This window comes from Pogoniulus pusillus, chromosome 13, assembly GCF_015220805.1.
Source record: "Pogoniulus pusillus isolate bPogPus1 chromosome 13, bPogPus1.pri, whole genome shotgun sequence".
NCBI classification, from domain to species: Eukaryota; Metazoa; Chordata; class Aves; order Piciformes; family Lybiidae; genus Pogoniulus; species Pogoniulus pusillus.
In genome coordinates, this window is record NC_087276.1 from 26,194,389 (window position 1) to 26,215,965 (window position 21,577).

The 21,577-nt window shown below is 40.5% G+C and overlaps 1 protein-coding gene across 1 annotated transcript in view; it reads left to right on the forward strand.

Moving 5' to 3' along the window:
* Positions 1-21,577, forward strand: part of IQCE (IQ motif containing E) — a 33,977-nt gene that overhangs the window by 4,410 nt on the left and 7,990 nt on the right. Inside the window, exons 6-21 of the mRNA XM_064153659.1 lie at positions 859-929; positions 1,613-1,726; positions 2,355-2,405; positions 2,913-2,983; positions 3,201-3,273; positions 3,662-3,711; positions 7,635-7,792; positions 8,298-8,353; positions 8,642-8,850; positions 9,635-9,739; positions 11,288-11,390; positions 13,723-13,818; positions 14,508-14,531; positions 16,988-17,083; positions 18,038-18,168; positions 18,803-18,921. Coding sequence (XP_064009729.1) covers positions 859-929; positions 1,613-1,726; positions 2,355-2,405; positions 2,913-2,983; positions 3,201-3,273; positions 3,662-3,711; positions 7,635-7,792; positions 8,298-8,353; positions 8,642-8,850; positions 9,635-9,739; positions 11,288-11,390; positions 13,723-13,818; positions 14,508-14,531; positions 16,988-17,083; positions 18,038-18,168; positions 18,803-18,921 — 1,527 coding nt within the window. The remainder of the gene's footprint in view (positions 1-858; positions 930-1,612; positions 1,727-2,354; positions 2,406-2,912; positions 2,984-3,200; positions 3,274-3,661; positions 3,712-7,634; positions 7,793-8,297; positions 8,354-8,641; positions 8,851-9,634; positions 9,740-11,287; positions 11,391-13,722; positions 13,819-14,507; positions 14,532-16,987; positions 17,084-18,037; positions 18,169-18,802; positions 18,922-21,577) is intronic.

Below are 21,577 nucleotides of genomic sequence, written 5' to 3' on the forward strand. Positions count from 1 at the left end.
AACTTTGCTTTAGTCAGGCAAGAACCATCTCAGCTTAGCCTGTGTTAAAATACATGTGTCAAAATATGATCCATGAGATACTTTTTGAGATTTCTAAATTGAATAAGACAGAGGCTTCCAGTTTTTTTGGTGCAATGAGTCACTGTTAGCTTTCAGAACTTTTTGCAAATTGGCTTGCATTTGGAGCTGAAAACGTTGCAGATATAATATGGTTCAATGGGCCAGCTGTAGACAATTTATTGTGACTTTGCAAAAACATAGTTTAGGAGCCATTGATAGAAGCCATCTGCTCTCCTAAAATCTGTGTAATTGACTCTCTTTACTTCTCTAGAAAGTGTTTTATCATGTGGTTGTGGTATTAAAAGCAATTTGAGTTCTAGAAGAGGAGCGAGTTTAAAACTTTTATTATGCCTTTCCTTAAAGGAGAACTTTAAACTTCCCTTTAAAACAACACCTATGCTGTTACTGGTAATACAGTGTCTGGCAACTTTGAGAGAGATAGAAACATGTATTCTGGTTATCTTTTTGGAAATCTTTGTTAAGGATTAATTTGCTGGGAGGAGATGACTGCAATCTTCTGCAAAGTGTGTTTTTTGAGATGGATGCTTTAATCTAGCACCAAAGAGAAGTAATCAGGAGAAATTTTCTGTAAAATCTGGCAGGAATTTCATACAGTAGCATTTCCATTTCACCTCCATTTCTAAAATTAATTCCCTTGCTGACTTTTTTCATCCTAAAAAAAAAAAGCCTGCTTTCCAATTTGGTGCTGTCCTAGATATTTGTCTTGAAGTGCAAGATTTCTGCTTAGTTAAAAATGCCTCTTTTAACTCTGCTTATTTTCCATACTTCTTTCTGCAGGCTATATTCCTGGAACTCCTGACTATAAAGAAAAGGAAGATATGTATGATGAAATTATAGAACTGAAAAAGGTACAGTCTGATTCTTGCATGGAAAGTCATAGTGTAGCTCCATCCTCCTGTAGATGCCCACACCCTGTTGGTTCAGAGTACTTTGGTTTCTACAACTGGGACATTCAGCAGTTCTTTTTTTTTTTTTTGCATTTGTAATGTAAGGCTAAACTAAATTTGTGTTTAAAGCAATTGCATTGTTCTTATGGTGTGATAGATACTTCTGAGTACTGGATGTGGAAGCTTTGAAGTTTACCCAGTCCTGAACCCCAGCCATGGCCCTAGTTGGACGCTGAAAAGGTTCATTGCGTTTGGTTTTTCATCCCTCCACCTCCCTTTTTATTTTTATCTCCTGGCTGTTACCCATCACATTTTAACAGTTTGTCAGTTGAATTTAGTGCAGTGTATGAAAGATGAAGACTGTACATGCTGAACATTATGGATGCCTAAATACAGACATCTTAATTGTTGTAGGTCATTTGTGTAAGACTGCCTTTCTGTTAAATCTTATACTTTTATCCTTGCCCTGTCACCTCCCTTATCTGTCAGCTCTGGTCCAGTGTGATGGTCTCTCTGGTCCTTTTTGCTTTTACTTCATCCTGACCATTGTAATTGGATTGTTGACATCAAAATGTTTTGATGTGAAAACTCAGTGTGATTTTTATCTCTGAAGTGTGCTTGTGATTTTTTTCCCCCTCCTCTAGACAATACAAGCTCAGAAGACTGAGGGACATCGATTGAAGACTAAGCTGCGGCGCCTGGAAGAAGAAAACAGTCGGAAGGATAAGCAGATTGAACAACTGTTGGATCCTTCCAGGGTGACTATTTCTTGTGGGAATAAGAGGGGCAAAAGTGCTGAGCAGTGCCATCCTCCTTTTGTCTCTAGAATTCAGTTCTGTAGTGTGTTGGCTTCTAGGAATGATGAGCTTGAATGAGAGAGGTAGTTGCATGGCATACAGGGATTCCTGGTTTGTGTATCTCAGCTTACCAGTCCAGCTCAGTTCAAAGGAAGGTGATGCTGTGCTGCACAAATAAGTTTCTTTAGGAAAGATGTTTTCATTTCCAAAGGTTAAATGAAAATGCTCTCCCCTTAGAGGCTTGCTTTCTGAATGCTTTGAGAGTAGAAGGGAGTTAACCTGTTGAATGGTGACTGATGCATGTTGTCCTGAGACCTGAACCAGCAAGTGAAAGATAAGCTTTACTGTGAGACCTGTAAGACTAAGCAGCATTTAGTGTCATAGTTAGAAGACCTGATTTTCAGTGACCTCCTTGTGACTATCACTTTCTGTGTGTAGATCTCCACCTCTAAGAGAAAACAATTGGTGAAGGGACTTCAGAACTTAAGATGTAGGTGGTTGTTAGAGTAGGTTAGAAAACTCTGTAGAGACCTGACAGTAGAATCAAGTGGGGAGGTTGGTCACTTGCTTCTTCTGTCTTATGTTGCAGGGCTCTGAGCTGGCACGAGCTTTGTCAGAAAAGAAGAGTAATAATGGATGGGTAATAGTGTCTTCATTACCTTTTGCTTTCATTTTTCCTTTTTTAACTCTTGCCAAGATGAAACACAACTAAATAATAAAATTAAGTAAAAAAAGAGAAAGCAATTAAGGACTCATTTAAACATTACTTCATAAGTCAGATAAGAAATCAGTTATGAAGATCCTAGGCTTTAGGAAGCCTTCATTATCATTGTCTTGAGTCTGTTTAGGAAGCAATCTCCCTATTATCTGCTGCCTTTTAGTAGTGTAATGGACAAAGTTGTTTTTATTTAATGACTGTGTATAAATATTAAGATGCTTATGTTACCATAGATTTAAGTTCTGATTTTGTTCATGTTACCTTGGTTGCAGCAATACATGTTTGCTACCCTAAGTACTGAAGTATGTAGCAATCAGTATATCTGATTAGATACAGTTTATAAAGATTCAAGGCAAGATTACAGAGAAATAGAACTTCTGAAAGAGATGGATTATTCTAGGACTCATGAGCATTCTGTTCTTTCTGTAGGTGGTTACTGGATTAAAGCAGAAGATTCTCAAGCTAGAACAACAGTGCAAGGAAAAAGACAACACTATTAAGTATGACTTTGAGGGATACAGAGGCTTGTATTGGATGAGATGATAAAGGGAATTTGAAATCCATGTTGTTCTTTCATCTGTTCTTTTAAGAAGTTTCAATGAACTCTGAGAGCACATTAGCAACTATAAACCACCTACCCAGAAACTGTAAACCAGCAGGTGTTGCAGTGTCTTTGCTGGTCTGACAGGATTCTTTTTTGTTTTTTTTTATTTTCAGCAAATTTCAGGCAGACATGAAGACCACTAATTTGGAGGAAATGAGGACAGCTATGGAAGCCTATTCTGAAGAGGTACATCTCACAGGTCCCTCAGTGTGCATACAGGAGAGGAAGTTGCTCAGTTTTAGTTAGGTTTAGCAGCTTAGTTGTGCCTGCCATTTGAATCAGATTTTCATAGGTATTCTCCTAGTTCCAGACTTTCCTAGTACACATAGCTGTTCCTCAGGAAATTGAGTGTTAACCAGAAAGGGAAAATATAATGTACACCTCAGTGTAGTATGTAGTTGAAAGCCAGTGCAACAGTGTCATGATCACTGGTGATGGCATCATTGCGTCTTCAGCAGTAACAGAGCTACAAGGCTCTTGTTCTGATTTTCACCTAATTTTCAAAGGTGTTGCATTAACAATGTTGGCTTCTGCAGCTAGCTCCTTAATGGAATCTGTATTTCATATTTCACAGGTTCATCATCTCCAACTCCTCCTGGCAAAATCTGAGACTATAAGGAAAAAGTATGTTTAATTCTTTTGAGGCAAACATTTGCGTGTGTATGTTTGATATATCACTCTTACACTGCTTCAATTGATGGAAAGCTACTACATGGGAACAGCTTCTTTTGTCACTTTGTAATGGAGATGATATTTTCAAAATTAATATTGTTTATTAATTTTGGTATTTGAAACTCTCACCAGCCCCAACCACTGATTTGAATAATAACTGGTTGTTCACATGGTCACGGAAACATTATAGAGAGGAATAACTAGATCTAGAAATAACTAGCAAAAATAACATTTATAACTAGCAAAAAAACAATAATTGAAGTGGAAGAGAAGGTTCTTGTGGTCAATACACCACTTGTGGTTAATTGTACTGCTTGTCTACTAGATGGATTCAAGGAGTTCCTTTCCTTCTGCTTTTTGCAGAAGGCAATGGTGAATTACAAGTGGGCTTAAGTATGTACTCACAAAGTTATCTCCCAGCTTGCTGGGCTAGCTACAGCTTCAGACAGCACCCAAACACTTTCAGGAAGTTCTGTTGGTCTTGAGCTGCTGAGGCTTCTGCTTTCCCATACTTTACAGGCTGCTGGGGAAAGGAGGCAGACTATCTCTGACCTGTTCCTGGCTCTTTGGATGATCTGTGTATCCAGGACTTCGCATCTTGGTAGGAGAGTTTCAGGTGTAGGCAGGATGTCTTGCAATGTGCTGTCTTAGCACAGTGTCACACTGGCTATGCAGACCAATTGCATGGAGGCATTTAGAGCCTTTTCCTGGGAAACTCAAGGTAGGCAGTTTCCAGGCAGTTCAGGATGTGATAAGGCAGAACACTGCCAGAAGCAGAGAGCGATAGCAGCAGGCATGAATACAATGTCAGAGCATATTGTGTTACCTTCATATCTCCTTTTATCAATGTAGCTGAGACTAATGGGCCTTCAGACACAATAGCCAGTCCGAATGGCAGTTATCCAAGCTTGACTATATTAGGTGAAGCCATAGGCTTGCTTTACCCAAATTTGGGAAAAACATAGGCCTTGCACAAGGCAGGCACAAGCTAAGCCTGTGTACCTTGTTTACCACAGGAGAAAAACACATCTGGGCAGGCCAGAGTCCTTGGACTCAGTGGCTCCAGGTTCTTTTTCCTCTTTCCTGAGGTTGCTTCTCCCATTAGGAGGAGGGAGGGCTGGGGCTGAAAAACATGTCTGGGCAAGCCAGGACATGCATAAACCTATTTTGGCCTATCTGAGCCTACCATGACACACTTAACCTGATGGATTTGCTTTTTGATACTGCTCTTTTTGGCTTCCCAGCTTTGGCATATGTTTTAGTCACATTTTGGGGTATTTTTTGTCTCTTTTTTTCTTATAGATGTTGTTGCAGATGTGGAAAATAGATCTAGGATTTTTTAAAAGTACATGAGAGCTCTGAAATTACATCTCTGTTAAATAAAATCCTCCACAATCGCACATTCTGACATCACTGGTGATTGAAACAAACTGACTAGATGCTTGGCGTTTTACTCCTTAGTTCTACATCTTGCTTTAGGGTATGTGCTGCAAAAAAGGTATTTTGAAGTCAACATTTCCCTGTGTCATCTGCAGATCAGGGTAGATTTGCTGAGATACCAATGAGTGGCACTAGTGAGACACTGTCAGAGAAGCTTGTACTTGTGCTTGTCGCTGGTGGTGAGGGTGAATTGTCTATGGGGAAAATAAAAATCAAAGGACAAAGCTCCAGTAAGAGAGCAAATCAATATCATCTATGTAAGTAAACATTATGTGAGCTGAGAACAGGGTGATAGTCATTTGAGGTAGGAAAACTTAAACCATGCACCTTGAGAATATGCTTACCCACCTAGTGTTAAGTACAGACAACTGAATTTGGAGTGTAATTATTTGGATGGATAGAGACATGTTAGGCATCTGTATGGGCTGTTATGTGTATATATACTAGTTTTGTTTCTCTAGTTCACTGCCTCTTGTGGATTGAAAACTGCAGTTTGTTTTGTCACTGCTTTGAAAATGAAAAAAAGAATCTCTTGGGTCAATGTGTAGCTTCTTCAGGCTGTAAGCCATCACAACTCATTTATTCACAGGTGAAAATGAGTCATCAGGTCTCTTCCTTGTCTTCATTTATTCATAGCTTCAAAAATCAGTGGTCAAGGCAGTCTCTCCCTATTATGTGACTGTCAATCTTTTCTTGAGAGGCTGAGCACTGAAATAATAAATGATGTTGAAGGTCAGGACACTAGCACATAGAAAGCATTGTAGGAGAGTGTTTCCTTTATGTTGCTTGTCTGTGTTATTTCTGGCTGAAGTGAATAGCATTTAGCTCCTCTCTTTCAGTGTTACTGCTGAAACATGATTATTTATGTGTGAATCTGTAGTATTCAGTAGTAGTGAGAAACTAGGTAATTTTTCAAGTCCTCAGAATGGTTTGCAGCTCTTTCATTTAACTTTTGATGAACTTCAAAAAATGGCCCTCAGCAATATGGTTATGATGTCTATAATTTCTGTCAGTTCCCATTTTTGTTGCTGTATGATAGTTTTGGTTGTATATTTTTATTCCTCCTGCTTGGGACAGCTGTATGAATGACATCTGGGCAGCCTTCTTTGCTTGGTTTTATGGTGCCATTTCGTTTTATTCTCTAAAAGGTAGATTAGATTCAGCTTTTCACAGTTATATGTTAATTGTAGACTGTCTCCCCTTTTATCTTATAATTATTTCAGTGGATGGGATGTAAGATTCCTTCACAAACTGTTCTGTGATTGTTACTTTCAGTGGCCTTTGTCCAAAAGTAGGCCCATCAGTATCTTCAGACCTTATTTCCAAAAGTAAGCTTGAACAAGTATTTTATCTCACTAGAGATCTGTTTTTTGAACCAACTCTACAACTTCATGCATCCAGAAGCTGAGATTTCTTCCCCCTTTATTAGACATTTTAAAAAGGCAAAATTACTGTAATAGATCTAAACAGTTTTAAGGCATAGCAAGCTTTTCTCTTTTCTGATGCCTTTTATTCCCATCAGATGAGTGTTAACTGGACTCTGCAAATCTGTTTCAAGTCTCTCATTGATTGAAATGTACCTTAAATGAAGAAACTCATTTCTCTGGGGTTTACTTTCACAGGAATAGTTTCTTCTACATTAAGCAGCATTCACAGTGCTCTGAAAATACTCTTGTGTGATGGACTTGTTGGAGAGTTACTCCATGTATAGCAGCCTTCTATCCTAATTTCAGTCTGTTTCTTAAGTGGAAGAAAGAAAGTCAGAGCACACAGTATAGCTTTTTTGGATGAACAGTTGTTGAAATCTTGCAATTGGCTAAGGATGAGTGTTTGTAAAGCAGTGCTCTGCTTAGTGCTGCTAAAGCATTTTAAGATTGGTTAACAACACAAATGGAAAACCAAGTAAAGCTTGTACCAGCATCCTTGTTTATGCTTTAATGAAACAGGGACAAAGTAAAAGTTTCAGAATAACGCCTTTCTTAAGTGGAAGAAAGAAAGTCAGAGCACACAGTATAGCTTTTTTGGATGAACAGTTGTTGAAATCTTGCAATTGGCTAAGGATGAGTGTAAAGCAGAGCTCTGCTTAGTGCTGCTAAAGCATTTTAAGATTGGTTAACAAAATAAATGGAAAACCAAGTAAAGCTCATACCAGCATCCTTGTTTGTGCTTTAATGAAACAGGGACCAAGTAAAAGTTTCAGAATAACTCATTTCATTGCCACAAATTAAGACAGTGAGAGTGTTGAGCAAGATGGCCTTGGCTTTTTTTGTTCTCTGAAATAGTAGATTAAAATGTTGAGAAGTCCTGTTTGGAGGGAGCTGAGATGGTTAACTCAGCCAGCTGACTTGGATAATGAAGCTGTTCTGCTCTTTTTAATGCTGCTACTTTGTTCTCTGCTTTTAAGTTAACTTCTTGGTTTTGACCCCGTTTCCAAGCACAGAGAACAGAGATACCCAAAAACGACTGAAGGCACTGAATGCTTCTGTCTTGAGATTATCCAGGAGCATCAAGGAATTGCAGACTGAGAATCAGAGACTGAAAGAAGATCTAGATCATGTACTGAGCAGCCCTCCTCTTTCCAGTAAAACAAAAAGTAAGTGCTGAGAGGCTGGTGAACATGGGGCAAGGGATCTAGGTGCATTTGAAAGACGTGTTTGAGAGCAGGGCCCTACAATGCTGGACATAAGGAAAGTTATTACAAAAGCGAAGATTCAGTAGGGGCAGATATTGAAATGAGTGATTTCTTACAGGAGTCTTTCTCTGGTTTCTGGATGTGCTGCTTCAGTCAGACCTGAGTTGCTTTTCTCATTATCCCTGAGAATTTTGGACTGCAATCACTTGAAGATTTAGTGTTCTGCTGGAAAACACTGTTTCAATTGTGAAACTGATGGATGTGGTTTATATTGACTTCTGGGCTAACCGATGTAGAAATCAGGTGTTTTAAGATCAGTCTTGGGTTTTAAATTGCTACATATTTCAAGTTGGTGTTCAGAGGTCTTTTGATGGTCTTTCTATAAGGACAAGTTTCAGAACCCCAGAACAGCACTGTCTTGCTGATACAGTTCCGTGTTTAAAGTTCTTTTTGCTCTTGTTTTTAGATTACAGTGAGTGGAGCAGACAGAGGCTGGTGAGGCGGATTTCAGAACTAGAAAAAGTAAGTGATCATAATCGTGGCCTGACATGGAGAGGGAAATACAGGACTGCTGGCTTGTGCTCACAGCATGTAGTCCTTCAGTAGATGAGTCATGTGCATTCTGTTTCACACATGTACACTTACATCTCTACCATGTGCCTTTCTTCTTGTCTTTTCTCATACTTATTACCTATAGAAACACATTCTAAAGTTAAATTACACTTGGCTCTTTTCTCATGGCCTGAGGAAAATCTTTCTGCTAAGTTTAATTTTCTTCTTTTGTCTTTTGTGTGAATTTCTCCTCTTTAGAAAGTAAGTGCCATGGAGAGCACCACGGTATCATCAGCAGATAGTGACTCATCACAGTTACTTGCTGTGTCATCTTCGCCTTCTGTAGACCAGAATCATCCAGCTCCTCCACACCTAGACCATGCTGAGGAATGTCATCGCCTGCAAGGCCTAGTGAAGAAACTGAAGAGTGATAAGAAAACACTTCAAAATCTCCTACTCAATAAAGAGTAAGTGCAACTCTTGTCTGAGGTGTTGTTCTTTTGTAAGTGTGAATTATTTAGTTCCTGTCACGTTATGGAATGATGTCCTAAGTCGTTCACATTTGCAGCAATAAAATTTTGCAGGTCCCTCCAGCTTTTGCTTCAAAAGCTTCTTCTAGTCCTACTAGCCTTGTAAAATTATACACCAGAAAATTGGCAGAGGGTGGAAAATGAGGATTTCTGCTGGTTCCTAACACATATTTCAAGACTTCCTTTTTTGTATTGACGGTTTTCAAAGGTTATGTGTCACTTGATGCAGCACTTCTTGCTTACGAGTAATTTCTTATAAGATTTTGCCCTGTTTTTAAGCACATTTTTGCCCCAGTCTGTCACTTTCCCCATTCCAGCCTGTCTTCTGCTGCATGGTGCATTGTGTGTTCTTTCCCCTCCAGTAAGAAATTGGTTTGCCATTATCGCTTGGACTCTTTTGGTATGTCAGTGCACGAGGGCAGGCAGCTTAATCCTGTCATGAGCAGAGCTGTGCACACAGATGCAAATCGTTGATAAAACTCTGCCTCCTGGGTCAGCTCACTTCTGAACAAAAAATATATGTCAAGAGAATGCAAAGAGGCTTTTTGCTTCTGAGCAATGTGGGCTTGCTTTTTAGTTTACATAAAAGGCAAAAATTAAACACTTAGGCACTTTAGGAATATGAGAATCTATTTTGTTTGGAAGTGTACACAAAAAATAACTACCTTATTGAAATACTAATTACTTAAGTATTGCTTACATTTCCTTATACTTCTTGTAGATTAAATATCAAGCAGTTACTGCAGGCTAAAGCTGAAGTGGAGCTGGAGCTGTGGAAGTGGCAGAATAAAACAGAAGGAGAGACTACAGAAGAGCAGACTTTAAGGTATTGCATTTTACATTAGTCAGCACTTTCAGAATCAAAAGGTACCTGATAAAGTGTAATTGTCTCTTAAAATGTCTCAAAATTCATGCAGGAATTTGAGAATTGGTTTAAGCAGAACTGTTTTGGAAGAATGGAGTAAGTTTTTAGAGGAAGAATCCTATGGGGTGATGTTAGAGGTGGCAGAAGACTGAGAAATATAGTAAAAATATGAATTAAATTATAATAATAATAGGATGAATGGAAAAAGAAAACTGGCATGTTTGGCTTAGAGATTTTCTTTAGTGTCATTATCTTAGCCTGTGCATCTAGAGCCTTGCCAATGTCATTGCAATTATTTCATGTATTCTGTGTAACTGTGGACAATTGTCCTGTGAAAGGGTGGCAAAAAAGTTATTATTGATTTGCAAGAAAAAACTTGGCCAAATGTGAAACTGTGGCAGATCTAGATGCAATATTAATAGTATCAAGGATACCACTGTGTGATAGTTTGGGTGTTACCTGCCCCACCCACACTTCAGAAAATCACCCAGACTAGACTCAGCTGCTCTGGAAATTGAATGAATGAAGCTATATTTACATCTTAGCACAATATACAAGCAGATATTCACAATATATACACATTGCTGTCTACAACTACCTGAAGGGAGGTTGTAGCCAGGTGGGGGTTGGTCTCTTGTGCCAGGCAACCAGCAACAGAACAAGGGGACACAGTCTCAAGCTGTGCTGGGGAAAGTATAGGCTGGATGTTAGGAGGAAGTTGTTGCCAGAGAGAGTGATTGGCATTGGAATGGGCTGCCCAGGGAGGTGGTGGAGTTGCCGTCCCTGGAGGTGTTCAAGAAGAGACTGGGTGAGGTACTTAGTGCCATGGTCTGGTTGACTGGATAGGGCTGGGTGCTAGGTTGGACTGGATGATCTTGGAGGTCTCTGATTCTAAATATACAAGTTGAAAAAATAATACAGAAACACAACAGCCCTCCCAGAAACCAGAGTCCCCAGGAGGGGCTCTCAACCACCCTTCCCCCTTCCTCCCACCCCTCTACCTTACTGCAGACTTTGCTTTATGTTCAAGGTGAGTTTGGAGGGTCGACCAAGGGGGTTAGGAAGCAGAAGGATTAGTCAGGCAGGAAGTTAGGGAGAGAGAAGTTCATGCAGCTCCAAAAGCCAGAGAGAACTCCATTATCTGTGTTCGTGTTCTTGTTCTTACACATCTCAGCAAGCCTATGAGTGAAGCAGACATCACCTTTGTTTCCTCTTCACAGCCTATAATCTAATTCTCCTCACCAAAATATCCCAGCTAGGCTCAAACTAGCACACACTGTAACCTTGACTTTTTAATTTTCACTGCAGGGCTGTCCTATCAGAACTTAAGAATTGCTGTTACATGTCTGTTACTGTGAGAATATGTATCATGTTGTCCTGATCAGTTTCCTACCTTGGCCTTAAAAAAAAGCCCTAAGCAACATAATTGTATGAAAGAGTTTCATCTTTTTCAAAACAGGAACGACCAATGATGATTTCTAGCTATAAATGCCTTTTTTCCAACTACAGTGATGAAATCCAGAACTTGTCACAGAAAGTGGGGGAATTTGAGTCAGAATTGGAGGAAGAGAAGAGAGAAATAGCAGAAGATACAACAGAAAAGATTAATGAGGTACGAATGTGATTTTTTTTTTTGGGGGGGGGGGGGGGGATGTTTTTTGGTTTACTTGGTTTGGGTTTTTGTCCCTTGCATATAACTAATGTATAGCAAATTGAGCTGATAGTCTAAATAGCTGCTAGTTGTGTCTTTTCAGAGATTCTGAATGATGGTTAATTCGCAGCATTTGTTGATAAGCTGTTTCAATAATTACCACTGCAACTAGGGGTGGGTTTTTTTGAGCTTTTCTTAGTGATTATCTGCCTCACCGTTGTGTTTTTCTTAATCAGTGGAATGTTGCAAGAAGCTTGCACTCTGTTTGGGTTTTTGCTTTACTTAAACGACAAAACAAACCAACCCTAAACACAAACGTTTGTGCATCTGAACCCTTTAGTTAATTTCAGTCTGATTTTGTAGAGGGAATAGAAGCTTGTTCGAGTTGACCATTAGAGACACAAGTAAGTTTGCTCACTGCCAGACTAGAAAAAGTAAAGAAAAACCCAAATCCTTTTCAATTGTTGATTTTTATCAGTGGGGGCACAGTTAGTAAGAAACTATTCCTATTTTATGCTTGGATGGAAAATAGTGTACTTTTTTCATGGGATGGTTTACAGTATGCAAAGCACTAAATATCAGGAAAATATAGGTTGTTTTTAATTCCATTGCTGATGGGGCCCAATACTTAAGTAAAGACTTAGAGTAGATGCCAGTAAAATAGAATAAACTTTTATCCCCTTTATTTTCTAGAGTTGAGATATTCATATCCTCTTTTTCTGGATTTTCCAGGATCTAATAACTATTTGTGCATCTGTTAATCCTGGACAGTCTCTAATGGGGTGATCAGTTTGGTGTGGGTTTTGTGAAATATGTTTGGGCTTTAACTTTGCCAAATGTTGTAACCAGCCAGTAGAGATGAATGGGCACTGAGAGATGCTTTCAGAGGCTGTGTGGTCATGTTAGTCTCATTCCACTAAAAATTAGTTGGAAATGATTACTGGAGATTTTGATCATTTGTACTTAGAAATACATAGAGCTTGAAATACAGGTAGTTAAAAGAATAAAAATGAACTCTGGCTTAAGAGGGTGCTGGTTTTTTATATACTGTGTAATTCTTTGGAATCTTTTTTATGTGTTGTAAAGTGATGGATGCTAGATGGTATTTTGAATACCAAATAACTTGAGTCTTTAAAAAACAGCCAACAAACAGCTCCTTTTTGCCTCTGCAGACTATATATATTCTTGGCAAGCAACCATCCATTTATTGAAATGTTCCCATTATTTGTAATTATCACCAAGTTCCCACCAATTTTTCATTTTAATAGTAGGTTGTCATTTTTAATATAACACGATCCATTTGCTAAACTTAAGCCTGTAACTCAGCAGTTTTAGGTTATAAATAAATCCTTTTCACAGAATCAAGAGGTTTTCTTTTCAGAGTCTATAAAATTTCTCGTTCCTTTACTTAGTATTTTACACCAACAAATTAAATTTGTCTTTTTAAAACTGCAGTTAACTTCTGTTTGGCAGGTGGAGCATGACAATTAGTATGGGTCAATTAGGGATCAAAAGGATTGGGTGATGAGAGGAGGAGTATGCAACCACACCTCAGAAGAAATAACTGTAGTAAAATCTTGGTTTATTCTTGGTTTCTTTCTCTTTTCCTCACCGTCCCTGGAGGTCTTCAAGAAAAGCCTGGATGAGGCAGTTAGTGTCATGGTCTAGTTGACTGGATAGGGCTGGGAGATAAGTTGGACTGGATGATCTTGGAGGTCTCTTCCAAACTGGTTGATTCTATGATTCTTTAAGATCAAAGAGTAGAGTTATGCCAATTTATGCAAGCTTTCCCTCTTGACAGTGTCATATGATAGCCAACTCAAGAGTAAGCTTAAACAAGATGGTTATGGGGCCACAGGTCTCAGGGTGAGATCTGAGAGCTGCCCAGTTAACTTATACAAGTCTTTCCTGGAGAAGAATTGTAAAATCAGATATCCTGAGATAGGTTCTCTGTCTGTTGGTAGCATTCAGACCACTTGATAACAAAGCACTGGGTTCTGCTGTTGGAGCTTCTGTTGCTTTAGCAATGCAGAGGAAAACAGAAGTATGTGTAAATTAAAACCTTTCTGGAATGGGCACAGGACCAGGTTTTGCTGTAACAGTCATCTAGATGAGTTTGAACACGAGCAGTATTCAGAACTAAGTTTCCTCTAACTTAATTCTACCCTGCAGGCAGAATGAACATTTACCAAATCTGGCCCTGATTTTTCTGAGTCATTTCTAACTTGTTTTCCTCCTAGAATTCCAACTTGTGCCTTGTCAGTGTACTAAATGTAAAGATTCTCTTTTGCAGTTTTCACCAGTCTGCCCAGTTAGAGACAATGAAGATCACAGGAAGGAGCAAGCAGCCAAAATCATCCAGCGATGGTGGAAGCTGTACCAAAACAAGGTGAGATTATTCTCTGATCAGGGAACAGTGAGGACTGCTTCCTCTGAATTTACTCTTGTTTTAGCATCTACAGTAATTGCTGGCAGGCACCAGGAACTGCAGCAGTGTTTCCCAGTACGACTTCTTACCGCTGTCTTCTCTTCCACCACCTTTTCTAAGTCCTCCTGCTTCTTTTGCTTTTGCCTCCTAGTACCCTTTCTGCTTTGAGGTAGAACCCACCCACTTTTTTTGAATGGGTGAACAGAGAAACAAGGGCAAGTATAGCAGTGGCTGAAGCAGTGCCACTGCTTCCTTTGAGTATGACTGAAGTTAAATTCCCCTTCCAGGAATCCTGCAAACTATACAGGAAGTTCAGTATATGGAGATACCCTCAGACAGGACAAAATTACCTAGGGGAAAAAAAAAACATTAACCTGAAGAGTTTTCTATGGACAACAGCAGCTTTTTCCATGTATAGGACATATGATGTGAAGTGAGTCTTGTAAGTGCTGCTTCAGAACTTAAAGACAAAGGAACTACCCACACATTTAAAGAGAAAAAGCTTTTTTTTCTTGAGTTTGTTGTTCGAGTTTTTAGGAGGAAGTGGGGCAGGTATTGCTCTGTTTTCATCATTGAGGGAAATACTGGGAAGTACTTCCTAGATAACTTGTATATATTTGTGGCATTAACTTGGGTGCTTTTCATTTCAGAAAGAAGAAATGGCTCTGGATGAGGTGAGTGTGTTTATGATGCCCCACAAAACAGTAGAAAAGATTTATTTTGCATCATAGAACTAACAAGTAAAGTTTTAAGAGGTTTTATTGTAATAAGAACTGTTGTACCAAGGTTGTGTCTGGTCTTCAAGCTGGCCCATGGTCATAGACCCTTTTGGTCTCTAATTTTCTGTTCCTTGTACGTTCTGCAAGCTGAACAATACTGAAAATGTTGACCAACACTTGATATAGATGAAGTAGTTATTCTGTATTAGATAATTGTAATAATGCTTTCATTTTCACAAGGATGAGTTTCCAGGAAGATTTCAAGTAGGAATGTGAAGGTTTGCTAAGAAGAAATGTCTAAGTCTTATGAAGAAATTGACTCTGACAAACTTTTCTCTTCTTGATAAATACTTGGCACAAAGGCTTTTTTTCAAAGCTGGATGTTTGGGTTTTTTTTTTTGCCAAATAGCACAGTGTAGTGTTCTAAGTTTGTTTCTTCCAGAACATAAACGATGTTATCTTTAGAAACTAGAACAAATTCTGTGTGACACACATTCTGGTTTACATCTGGATCACAGGATATTAGGGGTTGGAAGGAACCCAAGGAGATCATCGAGTCCAACCCCCCTGCCAGAGCAGGACAATACTATCTAACACAGATCACAGAGGAACACATCCAGACAGGCTTTGAAAGTCTCTAGATAAGGAGACCACACAACCTCTCTGAGGAGCCTGCTCAGTGCTCTGTGACCCTTACAGTAAAGAAGTTCCCCCTCTTTTGCTGCAACTTACACCCATTGCTCCTTGTCCTATCCCAGGGAGCAGTGAGCAGAGCCTATCCCCTCACTCCTGGCAGCCCTCAGATACTTACAGGCATTTATCAAATCCCCTCTAAGTCTTCTTTTCTCCAGACTAAAAAGCCCCACGTTCCTCAGCCTCTCCTCATAAGCTATGCCCTCCAGTCCCCTCATCATCCTCCTAGCCCTCCACTGGACCCTCTCCAGCAGATCCCTGTCCCTCTTAAACTGGGGAGCCCGAAACTGAACACAGTATTCAAGATGAGGTCTTGCCAGGGCAGAGCAGAGGGGGAGGAGAACCTCCCTTGATCTGCTGGACACACTCACCCTAAATCACCCCGGGATCCCATTGGCTTCTTGGCTACAAGGGCACATTGCTCTGCCATGGTTAACTTGTTATCCACCAAGGACCCCCAGGTCCCTCTCCACAGGACTGCTCTCCAGCAGATCACCTCCCAGCCTGTACTGGTGCAGTTTATTGTTCCTCCCCAGATCAGAACTCTGCACTTGTCCTTGTTGAACTTCCTCTGGTTCCTCTGTGCCCAGCTCTCAGTCTGTCCAGGTCTCTCTGGATGGCTGCACAGCCTTCAGCTGTCTCAGCCAAGCCTCCCAGCTTGGTGCTGTCAGGAAACTTGCTGAGCAGACACTCTATGGCCTCATCAATGTCATTGATGAAGATGCTGAACAGGATTGGCCCCAGCACTGATCCCTGGGGGACATCACTAGTCACAGCTCTCCAGCTGGACCTGGCACCATTGATCACCACCCTCTGAACTCTATCTTGCAACCAGTTCCTAACCCACCTCACTGTCTGCTCTTCCATCCCACACTTCCTCAGCTTGCTCACTAAAATGTCATGGGCGATGGTGTCAAAGGCCTTGCTAAGGTCAAGGTAAACTACATCCACTGGTTTCCCTGAATCTACCCATTCAGGTATGGCATCATCAAATGCTATCAGGTTAGTTAAGCATGACTTCCCCTTGGTAAATCCATGCTGACTACTCCTGATAACCTTCTTTTCCAAGTGCCTTGAGATGCCCTCCATCAGGAGCCACTCCCTCATTTTTCCAGGGATGGAGGTGAGGCTGCCTGCTCTATAGTTTCCTGGAACCTCTTTCTGGCCCTTTTTGAAGACTGGAGTGACATTTGCTCTCCTCCAGTCCTCAGGCACCTCTCCTGTCTGCCACGATTTGGCAAAGATGCTTTTTGTTGGAGAGAACCCAGTAAAATCTGAGTGGAGAGGGAAGACTTAGGTTCAGCATAATCACCACAGTGGTCTGCCAGGCTCGGCTTGATTTCTGATTGTACCAGAGCATCACAGAGCCTGCTGTGACCTAATGTAGGAAGGGGAGCATGTTGCTCTGTTTGTGAAACTTAAGCTAGCATTGGCAGCTAGAACTTAACTGCATTTGAGGTCAATCATGAACACCTCCCAGACTGAATTTAAACCATGTATATGGGTTGTCACAGCCTGGAGATTCTCTGGATTGCAGCAGGGTACCTGTGAAGTAATGGGGATGTGTGTATCCCTTAAACATACAGAAGTGTCAAGGCAGCAGAGTTCCCAATGCACAGGGAAGTTATTTTCCTCATGTGCTTTGTCCCTCTAGACTCTTGATCTACAGCTGCCATCTTTCAAGGGAGTTAACATCTACTTCTTTCTTTCCACGCTAGGCAGTAGTTATGCTTCAGGCAGCTTTCAGAGGACACTTAGCTCGCCAGAAACTGTTACAGAATAACAGGATGTGCCATGCAAAGTCTGACAACAAGGTAATTGCTGGGGCGTGTGGGCATCCCATAATGCTTAGTTTCCAGTGTGAAGTACTGTACTCTTGGGCTTGATTCTCTGCATCACCTGGTGATGTTTTAATGCACAAGTTGTCAGCAGCACTGTAATTCCAGGAAGATACTGAGCTCATTCCCTAGCCTCCCTTCCCATTTTCTTTAGGTTGACCTCTAAGAACTGTAGAATTCCTCTGTTGTGAACTGTAAGCAGGTCTCTTTTCTGGTTCTCCCATTAGCTTGTAACACCCCCATAATTTGGAGTGCTGTTGAAACTGCTTGCTCTCGAGTGTTCACTTGGGAATCATTCTGGTAATAAACAAGCCTTTGGAGCTGAAGTTCATAAATCTGAGTTTAGAAAGACTCTTTGGATGGCAGAGTCTTGCATGCAGCCAACGACATGTAGTGTCCTCCATCACATCAAACACTTTCCAGATTGCTCAGTGATAATGTGAATAAAATTTCTGTAGCATTTAAATATTTTAGTTTCTGTAAATCATTTGCCAACTTCTGTACACATTTGGACTTTCAGCAGGATGAGGTTAATTTGTAGTTCTCCATCTGGTTGTCCATCCCATGTCAGTGCACTGGCCCAGTGTAGGACTGAATACTTATGCTTAATAAAAGGAGCAGATATATCCATTGTGAAGGCTGCCTTACCTCCTTTGACTTCAAAAGGTTTCCTTCCTGAAAGAAATAAGCTTTCCTTGCAGGTGTCTGCCCTTTCATTAATTGCATAAAGATGCTTCAAAGCTTGTATGATGACCAAATTTGTATTTCCTGCTGATTTAGTCTTCTAGAACCTTAAGGACTGCAGGCCAAAAGATGGAAATGTTTGCTGTGCTACCACTGTCACGATCAGCAGTAAGATTGTGAAAGCTTCTGTCAAGCTTCTGTGCAGTCTGTAAAAGGTCACTTTTCTTTAATCTGATTGCTTTGCAGAACTCCTGTATGCCTTCCACATCAAACTCCTTGAACTTGTCTTCTCATTGCAAGGAGAAAGATGAGACTGTAACGTTCATCCAGTCCATTTTCAGGGCTCACTTAGCTCGTGCAGCACTGCTTGAGGAGAGGTAAGAGAGAAATAAGTATTTCTGCAACACACATAACTAAGTGTTCCTCGTGGCAGCAGTAATCCTCCCTTATTCTGTTACATGTTCTCTTCCATATCAGCAAGGGATTGTAAAGTAAAATAACTAATCTTTGGGGGATAGGGTTGGAACTCGAGAACAAAAAGAAACATACAAAAATCACAAGAGGAACACCAAACAAAGGAAGAAACCCAACCTTCAGTCTCCAGTTGCTATCAAATGGATAACTAGTGCACTCAGTGTAAGTGCATTTGAAGCCCTGACTGTAGAAGTTAAGAGTTATGTTGAGAGAGAACAGGAGCGAGCTAGAATATCCTTTAGTGAGTTAGCTCAGGAGGAGCACAGTGATTTGTTGCTTAGATTTATGGTGACCCTGTCTTGGAAAAAAACTTTTTCCTCTCTAGGGTTTAATGCTGTCAGTTTGTAATGTTGACTGCCATGGTTACAAGGAGAGTCACGTAACTGTCACCTCACTTAGTGTCTAAGTTAACTTCTGCAGGTGATGAGCTTTTGTCTCTTGGAGGCTAACAACACAAGAAACCTTTCAGCATACCCACTGAAGGCAGACTGCAATTACTGCTCAGTGCCTCACGCTATGCAGCATGTTTTTTTGCAGGCCCTCTGTGTCTAGTGTGCCAAGTGAGAAAGCAGATTGTGCAGTTGACTTTACAGAGGAGAAACCTGTTTCAGCAGTGCTCCAGAGACGACCTTCAATCTTCATGTCACCTCTTCCTGGTAATCTCATTTCCCTCTGTTCAAAAGTATGTGTTTTGAGTGGGTGCACACTTTTATAGAGAACATCTGCACAAATATGCAAATACATACTTGAACTCTGTGTGTCACCTGCTGATTTAATGATGTATTGCTAATACTGACAAGTACAGTCCCTGGCCTAACCAAAAGCTTTGACAGTATCAGTGTCAGCTTCCTCACAGTGCTTTGTCTCAACTGGTTTGGAAGGTCTCTGAGTGGTGATTATTCAAGGATTTCTTCTCTGCTTTCTCTTCAATCCTCTCAGCCCTGGAGCTTCACCATGATACTTTTAGCTACGTTTTGGGCATCAAGCGATAGACAGACTGAGAACATTTTCACCATTGTGACTTAGTTTCTGAAGGGGACAGACATCTGGTAAAAAGATTCATCCAAGTCAGCTGTATGTATTTAGTCACTTTTTCAGCAGTCTTCTGTTGTTGTGTTAAAGATGAAAAAGAGTCCTGGATAACCTTGCCAAGTAGCACTACTGTAACACAAACTGGGAAAATGCCTATCTCTTTCATGGCTCTTATGCCATTTGGTTTCCCTCTTGAATTCCTCATTGTTGTTTGTGAGAAGATGGAGTTAAAGCCAAAGAGGCTTTTAAGAGGATGTCAGAAGTACTGGGTAGGAAAGGCAAAACAATAATGCAGATAAGACAGCCTTTAGACATGCAGCTTCAAAGGAGTTAAAAGCAAAAAAGGGTTGGTTCTATCCAGAGTGGGATATTTTATGTTTTTATGGACCAGTTGGAGGAAAAAAAAGCAACTTGGAGGGTGATCTGAGAAACATTAGCTTGTTTTTTTGTCAATGGAAACTGCCAGTCCCTGCAGATTTGCTTGGAAATTGAGCATGCTGTAAGCAGCTGGGGCTGTTTCTTTAAGATAGGAGCTGAGAAATAAGTCAGGTCTGCAATGTTTGTGAATAGAAAGGTCACCCTCCAGCAGAGGAAAGTAGATTGAAGAAACTTAACTGTATTCCATGTTCTAGATGATCTTCTACTTTGTAAAGAAGTGTGATGGTTTGGGTGTTACCCACCCCCCCCACACTTTGGGAAATCACCCAGACTAGACTAAGCAGCTCTAGAATTGAATGCGCCTTTATATTTACAGCTTAGTGCAATATACAAGCAGGTGTTTACAATCTATGCAGCTACAGACAGAAATATACAAGTTAAAAGGTAATACAGAAACACAACAGCCCTCCCAGAAACCTGAGCCCCAAGGAGGGGCTCTCAACCACCCTTCCTCCCACCCCTCTACTTCACCCAAGACTTTGCCTTATGCTCAAGAAAGATTGGAGGGTCGGCCAGGGGGGTTAGGAAGCAGGTGGATTTGTCACACAGACAGCAGGTTAGGTTAGAGAGAGAGATGAAGCCTACAAAGCCAAGACAGTGACTCTGTTATCTATATATATGTTCTTGTTCTTATACATCTCAGCAAGCCTATGAGTCAAGTAGACATCACCATTGTTTCCTTTTCACAGTCTGTAATCTAATTCTTCTCACCAAAACATTCTAGCTAGGCTCAAATTAGCACAAGGAATAGATAGTACTTGCCACAGCAAACATTTTGGGAAGCATGTTGTTCTGCCTGTGCTGTACTGGAGTAGTCATTTTTTATGTATGCTTGATCTAAACCCAGAGTGAGTATCTTTGAGTAGAATTTCACAACTGAAAGAAGTGCTTAAAAAAAAAATTTAAAAATGCTTTATAAGAAATGCTTCCTAGACCCAAAATGTTCAAGATGAAGCTAGTACAATACTAAGCATACTAATAGAGCACAGTCACTGTTTAGCTATGAAGTCTCCAAAGATTACTTATATTGCAGATTATGATGACAGAGTGATGAGTGAAGAAGGTCCAGAAGAATTTATACCAGGGACTCATCATACTAGATCAGGTTGCTCAGGGCCCCATCCATCCTGGCTTTAAAAACTTCCAGGTGTGGAGCTTCCACTACCTCCCTGGGCAACCTGTTCCAGTGTCTTTCCACCCTCACAGTGAAGAACTTCTTCTAACATCCAGTCTGAATCTACCCACTTGCAGTTTTGCTGCGTTCTCCCCAGTCTTATCACTACCTGACATCCTAAAAAGTCCCTCACCAGCTTTCTTATAGCCCATTTCAGATATTGGAAGGCCACAAGAAGGTCTCCTTGAAGCCTTCTCTTTTTTGGACTGAACAGCCCTAACTCTCTCTAGTCTGTGTCTGTAGAAGAGGTGCTCCAGCCCTCTGATCATCCTTATGGCCCTTCTTTGGACACACTCCAGCAGAACCTTATGCATCTGCTAGAATAAATAGATATAATTCTGATTTTAGCTTTGCAGGCTTATTTTCTAGGGGAAAAAAAAACAAACAACAAACCCATAGCAGAAGCATTCAAGGCTACTTTGCTTGTTTTCAGAACATGGACAGGACTAGAAGATTTGTAAAGCTGTTTCTACTGCTTCCCATGAAATGGGACAGATAATAACAGCTCAGCCCACGAAAATCAGCATTTTGTTTCTGTCAGGGGAGTGGCAGGAAGGAAGAAAATGTTCTGTACATGCACAGCAATCTTGAACAAGGGCAACATTTCTCTCTGCATGTCACTTGCCACTCTGGATACAAATTTGAGGCTTTTTGGCAATCACAATGAA